Source organism: Platichthys flesus, chromosome 9, assembly GCF_949316205.1.
Source record: "Platichthys flesus chromosome 9, fPlaFle2.1, whole genome shotgun sequence".
NCBI lineage: Eukaryota > Metazoa > Chordata > Actinopteri > Pleuronectiformes > Pleuronectidae > Platichthys > Platichthys flesus.
Window position 1 is genome coordinate 1,756,795 of NC_084953.1, and position 10,773 is coordinate 1,767,567.

At 42.4% G+C, this 10,773-nt stretch overlaps 1 protein-coding gene across 1 annotated transcript; it reads right to left on the reverse strand.

The window, feature by feature from the left end:
- Positions 1-332: 332 nt before the first annotated feature.
- Positions 333-10,443, reverse strand: LOC133961148 (alanine aminotransferase 1-like). Its single transcript, XM_062396153.1, has 12 exons — positions 10,257-10,443; positions 9,778-10,040; positions 8,707-8,796; positions 8,159-8,267; positions 7,949-8,082; positions 3,152-3,395; positions 2,989-3,068; positions 2,070-2,200; positions 1,459-1,633; positions 1,223-1,378; positions 580-686; positions 333-498 (listed from the first exon to the last, which is right to left on the reverse strand). The coding sequence occupies exons 2-12, from the start codon at positions 9,952-9,954 to the stop codon at positions 348-350; spliced, it is 1,554 nt and encodes a 517-aa protein (XP_062252137.1). The 5' UTR covers positions 9,955-10,040; positions 10,257-10,443; the 3' UTR covers positions 333-347.
- Positions 10,444-10,773: the final 330 nt, after the last annotated feature.

The following is a 10,773-nucleotide window of genomic DNA, read 5'->3' on the forward strand; positions in this document are numbered from 1 at the left end:
CCCCTGACACTACACCCTGTACACCTGGTTTGATCTGGGCATTATATTTCATTAATGATGAACCACATTGAATTTGTTTAAATCCAATGTCAGACATTTATGATGATATATCTGATATTCTGCAGTTTGTTATTTGTGTATGTACATAAATGATCAGATGGTTAAACATGATTTAACTTGACATGATTACAAATAATGTTTTATTTTACATTTCTGGAAAAAACACAAAACACAACTTGTGAAAAGTCATGAAAGTATTAACGTTTTACATACATAAATATTTCATTAAGTGTTAGTGATTTTGTTCCGTAAATAATTGAACTATGCAAGAATCTCTAAAACAAACTTTATTGACAGATCTTCTCTCTGAGATTAACGTGCTCGTCTTTCTCCTTCACACGGTTACAGGGAGAGAACCTGCCCACGAGGCGGAGGTGGAAGGAGCTGAGGCGGGTCAGGGCCTCCTCCAGAGAGTCGGGGGGGACGAGGACACACAACCTGAGGGGGGGGGACAGGAGGCCTGTTAGAGACGGTGAGTCCACAGACAGAAGTGACCTGACGAGGATGAAGGTCTCTCACCTCAGATGATGTGCGTCTCCTCCAGGATGAAGACCTGCTCCGACCAACACGCCCTCCTCCTGCAGGAGCCTCTGACAGTACAGAACATCTGGCTCCACCCCCAGCATCTAACAGGAAGTAGAACCTTTACTGCTAATAAACTTAATAAACATACTTATTCCACAACTTCAAAATACTTTACTTAACGTTCTGAATGTAACACCAGTATATCCAGTATAAATACGGATGAACCACCGAAGAGTAGAAGCCAAATCATTCTGAACCTGACATCTTAAACGTTTGTTTCATATCAACAAATAATTATAATTATAATCAATCTGATAAGAATTATGAATTTTATGATCAAGATTCATGAATAATTCTCTAAGAATCAATGAAAAATCTTGTGATATTAAAGACTCAGTGGGTTCCTCCGTGATCCATAATGCACCCTCCCAAGTTTTTCCTAATCTGTCGTGTAGTTTTAAGTTTATAAATAATCATTTTAAATAGTATATCATATCATTTATGTCCCAGTAGTTTGATAGTTGTCCTCCCATCTTCCCACAGTCGTGTTTCCTCCCACTGAACCAACAGCAGTTTAGTGTAGATTCCCTGGGAACTGAATCCTAAAGCACTTCCTGTCCTGGTGTCACACCCGTACCTCCGCCTGCTCTAGAATCCCGGCTGGTAAACGCACGCTGGGATAAAGGTAGGCTCCGCCCATCGCCGGCTGACAGCTGATCCCCGATAGGCCGTTCAGGATCTTCCAGGCCCGCTGTGCATTCTGGGACAAAGTGGCCCGAGCGCTGAGAATCTCCTGCAACAGACGGAACAACAGACACAGTGAGAGGTGGAACCACAGGGGGGGGGGCTGTGGGCCAGGGGGGGGGGCGTCACCTGTGTGTACGTGTCATAGGAGGCGTCTCCAGGTTTGGGGGGGTCGACCATCAGGTCCAGGGCCAGCTGCCCTGTGACCGGAGCGCTGATGTCGAAGCACAGCATGACGTGGGCGTAGTGCATCACCTCCGGGTCCATGTTGACGGCCTCCATGAAGCCTGCCCTCAGGCCGCCTCTGGAACGCAGGAGGGAGATTTAACTCCTCACAGCTGCCCCCCCCCCCCCCCCCCCCCCAAATCCAGAACTGAAGCCAAACCATATCGAACGCCGCCATCTTGAAAATGTGGTTTTAAAGTCTGTGAAGCAGTGATCGGGGGGGGGGATTGTGTTTACTGCCTTATCATTCAAATATAGATTTACTCCAATAAAAACAAACCCTTTCAGAACTCGACCTCCTCAGACTTCAGGGCTTCACCGTCGTTGAAATAATATATTTATTTAACGATTATCAACAATTTGACTTAAAAAAACATGTCATATTTCACATTTAAGCTTTAATGAGCCTTTCAAAAGTTTTATAGTCTAGTTTTCAAAACGTCAGAACTTCAGGTGAGAGTGAAACACGACAACAGAAGAACGAGCCTCAGTCTTCAGCTGAATATAAAACTCACTCTCCCATTCTGCCGCTGGACAAAGAGTGAAATGAAACCAGCTCCACGGACTCAGAGTGAACTGGGTCCATCTGGAACAGGACTCTCTTATAGGAGATGAACTCTGAGCCGAACACAGTGTCCTGGTAAACCTGCAGAGGGAGAGAGAGACGGGTCAGTTCAAGAGAGGACCACTGGTTAGTAAAGAGTTAACAGTTCTGTTGAGATCATGCTTCTCATGTTAATGTGATAAATGTCTATATTTTTATGATTGTGTAAATAAAGAATTTTTTCACAAAACAATGTCTCAGGATTTATCACATTGCAATCTGATTAGGATTTAAACTTGAAACTTAAACATGAAAGATGAAAACGTGCAAACATCTTGTTATTACAACCGACTTTTTAAATTACAAAAATATTACATAACGTCAGACACTGTACGTTACAATGTGATAAGTTTGTTTTCATTTTACTGGAAAATGTCTTATCACGTAAGAATAAATCGTAATGACCTGAAAAGATCTTGTTAATAGAATAAACTTATTTATTTTAAACAAATTAACATAAAACAGTTGAAATTTCAATGTGATAATTATTACGTCATGATTACCAGAAAAATTTACTATAACATGAAATAAAAAACATGAAAAACAAAAGTGTCACATTATAGTAAGAAAAACATCTTGTTCAAATATTATTTTGACATAACAAAATAGAAATGAATCACTTTATAATGTGAACCTTTTTGCTTTATAACATGATGAGTTTTATGTTGTGATGAAATGAAGAAGCATGAAAAACATCTTGTTTTAGTAAACTTTCATGTTCTAACGTGATACTGATCCATTTGAGGTTTTCTCGAAACTTTTCCTTTAAACGATTCTTCATTAAATGTAAAGTTTTATAAATCCTTTGTAAAGGTTTACGTGGACGTCACCTCGTCCACCAGCAGCACGAGTCCCTCGGCCGCAGCAAACCGAATCACCTCCTCGATGGACTTCCTGTCCTGGACGTGACCTGTGGGAACAGACATCAGCACGTGGGGGGTGACTACAGGCGGGAGATTCAAACCGGGGGCGTTCACCCAGCGGCTGCCTCACCTGTCGGGACTCCCGGGTTACTGACGTAGATGGCCCTGGGGTTGCAGTGCCCTCTAGAGGCCTCCAGCGCCCGGTGCAGCTCGCTCAGCTCCAGGGCCCAGCCCCGCTCCTCCGACAGCCGGTACGGAACCAGGGCCACCCCCTCCCCGTCCAGCAGCCCGGGCAGGGTGGGGGGGGAGGGCACCGGGGTCAACACGCCCGTCGGAGTCTCCCCCTCCCCGCCGGCCAGCAGCTTCACCAGCAGCTGCACACCACAAGGAACAAGACCAGCTTCTTCATAATGGTTCATAATTTCATATTCTGTGTTCAAAGGATTATTCCAGTTCATCTTTGGTTTTAATCTGTTAATTTTCATCATTGTTTCTATTATGATCCCACTGAGCTGCAGGAACATGGATGATTATGATCAGGCTTGAAATAAAACAATTTAATATCTCACAGTTTTAAAATACTTAAAACCACTTCAGAGTATACTTTTATATCCACTAAAATGTTTTAATTTAGAAAAACTGAATCAAACTTGTTTTAAATAATAGAACGAGAACTCCACACAAAAATTTAATACAAATTAAAACAACCTCTGAAACAATACAGGAAACCCAGACTTTTAAATGTGGTCTTTTAAACATTAGATCACTGGAAAAAAAGGCTCTTTTAGTTAATGAAATAGTCTCTGATTACAACATAGATTTATTGTCCCTCACTGAGACGTGGCTGCATCCTGATGATTATGTCAGTCTAAATGAATCTACTCCCCCCAGTCATATCAATTCACAGGTTCCTAGAGAAATTGGGCGAGGAGGTGGAGTTGCTGCTATTTTTAACTCCAGTCTATCAATTAATCCTAAACCTAAACTCAGCTACAAGTCATTTGAATGTCTGGTTCTTAGTCTTCCACGCCAATCAAGGAACCACCAACAGCCAATCATATTTGCCGTAGTTTACCGTGCTCCCAGGGCTTATACTGAATTTTTAAAGGAATTCCCTGAGTTTTTATCAAACTTAGTCCTAAAGACCGATAAAATTATTATTGTTGGTGACTTTAATATTCATGTTGATAATAATAAAGATTGCCTTAGCGTAGCATTTATTTCAATACTAGACTCTATTGGTTTCAGTCAGTGTGTGCACAAACCTACTCATTGTGGTAACCACACACTTGACCTTGTATTATCGTACGGTGTCGCAATTGAAAATTTAACAGTACTTCCGCGCAATCCAGTTCTATCAGACCATAATTTAATAACCTTTGATTTTTCAATAACTGAATATATGCCACTAATAAAAAATTCATTTTCTAGATGTCTACCTGATAGTGCTGTAGCTAAATTTAAGGAAATAATCCCAATTACATTTAAACCCGTATTAGCAGTAGATATAAACAACAAATTCTTTAAAACCCTGAGCTCCATTGAGATCGACCACCTCGTCGATAGCTCTGCAGACTCATTACGATTAACATTAGACTCAATAGCGCCTCTAAAAAAGAACAATGTCAAACATAGTAAATTAGCTCCGTGGTATAATTCCCAGACAAATGAGTTAAAACAATTATCAAGAAAACTAGAAAGGAAGTGGCGCTCCAGCAACAATGTTGAAAACCTCATAGACTGGAAGAATAGTGTTAAAGAATATAAAAAGGCTCTCCACAAAGTAAGAGCCGCCTACTATTCAAAACTAATAGAAGAGAATAAAAATAACCCCAGGTTTCTCTTCTGCACTGTAGCCAGGCTGACAGAGAGTCACACCTCCACCGAACCCAGTATTCCTCCATCCCTAAATAGCAATATCTTTATGACCTTTTTTAATGATAAAATTCAAACTATTAGAAATAAAATCAACCATCTCCTGCCCTCAATTGGCACTAATACCCTCCCAACAACAGAGATCTCAGAAACGGCTGAGAATCCTACCCATTACTTAGACAGCTTCTCTCTGATCACCCGTGATCAGTTTACCAAATTAATCTCAGGTTCTAAACCAACAACCTGTATCTTAGATCCCATTCCTACCAACTTACTTAAAGACATTCTGCCCCTAATTGATAGTTCGTTACTTAACATTATCAATCTGTCATTATCATCAGGTTATGTACCACAGTCTTTTAAAATAGCTGTCATCAAACCCCTACTCAAAAAACCCACCCTAGACCCAGAGGTTTTAGCCAATTACAGACCAATATCTAACCTCTCCTTCATTTCTAAAATCTTAGAAAAAGTGGTAGCCAATCAGCTGTGTGAGTTTCTCCAGGAAAATAATATATATGAAGACTTTCAATCGGGGTTTAGAGCCAATCACAGTACAGAGACAGCCTTGGCAAAAGTCACTAATGACCTTTTAATAGCCTCAGATCAGGGACTTGTGTCTGTCCTCGTTCTGTTAGATCTCAGTGCAGCATTCGACACAATTGACCATCAAATTTTATTACAAAGACTAAAACAGTTAATTAACATTAATGGAACCGCCCTTAACTGGTTTAAATCGTATTTTTCTGATCGCTCCCAATTTGTGCAAATTAATGATGAGTCATCTGTGCGCACCAAAGTTAATCATGGTGTTCCACAGGGCTCTGTGCTCGGCCCAATTTTATTCTCATTATATATGCTTCCACTAGGAAACATTATCAGGACACACTCGATAAATTTCCACTGCTATGCGGATGACACCCAGTTATATTTGTCAATAAAACCTGAACAAAGTAATCAATTAACTAAACTTCGAACATGTCTCAAGGACATAAAAACCTGGATGACCCGCAATTTTCTCTTATTAAACTCAGACAAAACAGAGGTTATAATACTTGGCCCCAAACACCTTAGAGATGCATTATCTAATGATATAGCTGCGCTAGACGACATTGCCCTTGCTTCCAATGAAACAGTCAGGAACTTGGGAGTGATCTTCGATCCTGATTTATCCTTTAATAGTCACTTAAAACAAATTTCTAGGACCGCTTTTTTCCACTTGCGTAATATTTCAAAAATTAGACATGTCCTTTCACAAAAAGATGCAGAAAAACTAGTCCACGCCTTTGTTACATCGAGACTGGACTATTGTAATTCATTATTATCAGGCTCCAGCAGGAAGTCGTTAAAGACTCTACAGCTTGTCCTAAATGCTGCAGCACGTGTCCTGACGAGAACAAAGAGAAGAGAGCACATTTCTCCAATATTAGCATCGCTACACTGGCTTCCAGTTAAATCTAGAATAGAATTTAAAATTCTCCTCCTCACCTTCAAGGCCCTTAATAATATAGCGCCTTTATACCTTAAAGAGCTGTTAATACCTTATAAACCCACTAGAGCACTCCGCTCCCAGAATTCAAGCCTACTTGTCGTCCCTAAATTCTCCAAAAGTAGAGTAGGAGCCAGAGCTTTTAGCCATCAAGCCCCTCGGCTGTGGAATAATCTACCACTTTCAGTTCGGGAGGCAGTCACCATCTGTTCGTTTAAAAGTAGGCTCAAAACCTTTCTTTTTGATAAAGCTTATAGTTAGAGCTAATTAGTGCGCTCTAACACATGACACACGGAGCTTCTCTTTCCAGCTTCTCCTTCCTCTTCTCCATCCCTATCCCCCTTCCCCGGAATCCCTTTGCTTTATCACCCGCAGATCCAGGGCCTCTGTGGCCGCACCATGGATTACGGTTTGTGGATCGCGCACCGGGGGTCGCGGTGTTGGATCCAGTGTGGCGGATTCTGAGTCATGTGGGCTGATCGTGGTGCTGGTGGCGGACCCTGTGTCGCGTTGGCATTGGGCACGGGCGGTGGACCAGGACCGCAGTGGTGGCTTGTGATGGGTCCTCCTGGTGGGCGGCGGTGGACGGTGACTGAGGACTGAAGTGGCGTCTGGTCTGGATGGTGGATCGTGGTCTAGATGGTTGCTGAGCATGGACTGTGCTTCATCAATGCTGCTAGAGACTTTGATTATTGATGATGTTCTCCTGCACGTGGCATCTATTGCACTTCTGTCCGTCCTGGGAGAGGGATCCCTCACATGTGGCTCTCTCTGAGGTTTCTACATATTTTTACCCTGTTAAAAGGGTTTTTTGTAGTTTTTCCTTACTCTTGCTGAGGGTTAAGGACAGAGGATGTCACACCCTGTTAAAGCCCTATGAGATGAATTGTAATTTGTGAATATGGGCTATACAAATAAAATTTGATTGATTGATTGATTAAATAATAACAGATCATTTATTACTTAAACCACCTGTTGCAGGTTTTTACTCATTAAAACAACAATATGTAACTTTCAACTCAGCCATAGCGCCCCCTGTTGTTCGATGAGTGAAGCAGAAAAGTTCCAGTCCACAGCTCGAACTGTGACAGTTTGATAAATTCCTTAACCACGTCAAAGTTTGTTGAATGCAGGAATCTTAAAGCAACACCGTGTACGTTTAACTGAGCAGCAGCGCCCCCTGCAGCCACACTCTTATATTACCCATGATCCTCTGCTTCCTGAACCAGCAGAGCTGCGTCCGTAACAAACCAAAGTCTGTTAAGAATTCTTCATATTTTAAAAGGTTCCTGGTTTAGTTGTTAAAATTATCAGGACAATTTAAATGTGCACGTTGGTGATTTGTTTAAAAACTAGTTTTTAATTTTACTTTCTTTATTTTTTTGGGGTCCGAGGCTGAAAAGTTTGAGAACCTATGTTTTATAATCTGCCTGAACTGCTGTTGGATAAGTTTCCCCTTGTACCCACAGAAGAGCTTTTAAATGAATGTTCCCCTCACGTCCAGATATCAGTAAAACCTCAGTGTGTTATCTGATCAATAGATGTTAACCATCGTGGTTTTACCTTCAGTGCCATCTGGGAGCCAGCAGAGATGTAGACGTCTCTGCTGTAGGCCGGAGCTCCGGCGTCTCGTCGGGTGAGGAACTCCGCGATGCTCTGTCGGACCCGAGCCAGCCCGGCGGAGGGAGTGTAGGCGCCTGCGACCAGAGGACGTGATGTTTCCTTCACCTTCAGATTCTACTGAGTCGTGTTTCTAATGTTTTCAATCCTCACCCACACTTCCTCCATCGCAGGAGTCCAGGAGACTCCGAGCCCTCAGCCTGACGTCCAGAGGAAGACTGGTGTCTTTCAGCAGGTGAGGACAGAGACACGCTGCCAACACCTGAGAGGACACAGAGGTCACAGAGGTCACAGAGGACACAGAGGACACAGAGGACACAGAGGTCACAGAGGTCACAGAGGTCACAGAGGACACAGAGGACAGAGAGGTCACAGAGGACACAGAGGTCACAGAGGACACAGAGGACACAGAGGTCACAGAGGTCACAGAGGTCACAGAGGACAGAGAGGTCACAGAGGTCACAGAGGTCACAGAGGTCACAGCAGACACGACGAGGCTGAGAAGGATTTTTACTCTTCACAGATGTAGAGATGTTACAAAATGAAAAAGCACAACACAAACTTGTCCCTGTACTCTCTCTTTAATTATATGATATTATATGATGCTCTGTTTTGTGAAAAATAAATACAAATTAAGATATTGATTTTGTAAAAATGTAAAATAATTTAAAAAGTGTGTCAACAAGTAAAACTCAACTCACCTGTCGAACAAAGGAGATGGATTTCATTCCTGCTCGCTGGGGGTCACTTGAGGTCAAGTCAATCACCTCTTTGAAGGATCGCTGCGCCCCCTGCAGGACAACACTTGTTATTCGTAAAAACACAGTATATATATATGTATATATATATATATATATATATATATATATATATATATATATAATATAGAGAGCACAACGTTAATGGAAACGTTTCTGTAGTGAAGATGCTGTTTGGTCTCTGGGTCGGTGGAGGTGAAGGTCAATGATTGTTCACATGGAATCTGAGCTTCTTCAGTTACCCATGTTCTAGTTTCCTACGTCAACACCACCTACCTTACACTTTAAACCTGTTTACTTTAGTCCTGTGTTTCTCAACCTGTGGCTCTGGCCCCTCCAGGACGTCACCGGACCAATCAGACGGGTCGTGACATGAAGGACGAGGAAATAACTCAGTTCTGACGCACAAATCTGTTTTCAGTTTTTTGTGTTTTTCAGAACCATTGAATGATTTTGAATGAAACATGGAGGAAGTTAGAGAGGAGTCTCTTTGGTGGAACAGCTGACAGATGTCACTACAGGGATGGCCCTCTGATTACCCTCCCTGACGTAGAGCAGGGTGCAGGGTATTGTTCTCACCCCTGTGTGTGTGTGTGTGTGTGTGTACGTGTACGTGTACGTGTACGTGTACGTGTACGTGTACATGTACAGACCCCAGATTATTAACTTTCGTAGCTGATCGGTGGTGACGGGGGGGCAAAGAGTGCTGCACAACTGAGTTAGAGATTTCTTTCATTTGTTCTCTAAGTTATTTTGAAAAGAAGCGCTCAGATAAACTTAAACTGCGTCAAAAAGAGATTTATACTTGAGTTCGGTACATGTTTTAAATTCACTGAGTTACTTTGCAGCACATGTGATGAACACATTGTGTTTCATGGGTTTGTGAGAAGCTGCAGCCTCCGGATCTCGTTTAGCGTCTTTGCATCTTTTGAGTTTTCATTTCAGACCACGTGTGTTTCTCCAGCTCACAGACACAGAGAGGGAAGCAGATGAATAGATGAAGATGGAAGTTACCTGTGTGCTCTCCTGTGTGACCTCCTGTGTGACCTCCTGTGTGACCTCCTGTGTGATCTCCTGTGTGACCTCCTGTGTGATCTCCTGTGTGATGCGAGCAGCCAGGCTCAGCAGAGCGTCCTGTGGGGACGTCCTCATCCCTCTCACCCTGGGATTCACCTGCGTCAGGGAACTCATGCTCGTCTCCCTGAGAACGTCCCTGACGAGGAGTCAAGCGCTGCACCAGGCTGCAAATGGAGCTCCTGCAGAAAGAGAGTCTGGACCTGAACGGGAGGAGAGTGAATGAATAACCAGAGAAGCACTGATAATGTCCGAGTCGTCCAGCGTCTCCTGTTAGATCAGTAATCCTCATGTGAGAAGAGTTGAGCTGCGTCCAAAGATCAAACCAAAGATTAAGAAAGAGAGAGTTTGTAAAAAAGATATTAAATCATCCACACAGATTCATTGCTGCTCTGACGATGAAGAAAATGTTATTTTACCAGTGAACTCAGATCAGTGTCAAGTTTCTCCTCCTGTTTTAATTCGTTGTTTCTCCCCTCAGTAAACGAGTCGTGAGGACCATGATGTTCTGTGACCCTACTTCTCTCTCTGCTGGTCTGAGGTCAGAACTTCTTCAACGCTCTGCAACGTTTCTCCTGAAGCGTGAACTCAGTATGACGCTCCGAAACACTCATTAACTTCCTTGGTGAACTAGCATTTAGTACTGGTGCACATTTTGTACCATTATTCTTTCCAGAGCCTGATTTCAGAGATTCTAAAATAAGGTTTTTAAGTGTTTGTTTGTTAGTTTGTTTGTTTGTTTGTTTGTTTGTTTGTCAGCAGGATGACACAAAAGGACCAGACAGATTGAAACTGAACTTGTTGGAAGGAGAGAGAGATTATTCTTTTACTTAGGACCTATTTTGAAATTTTACATTTTGCATGTTGCATCACCTTGTTTTTATATAAAATAATATCCCATACCTTTGTGTACCTTTCTATGGAGTGTGTGTGTGT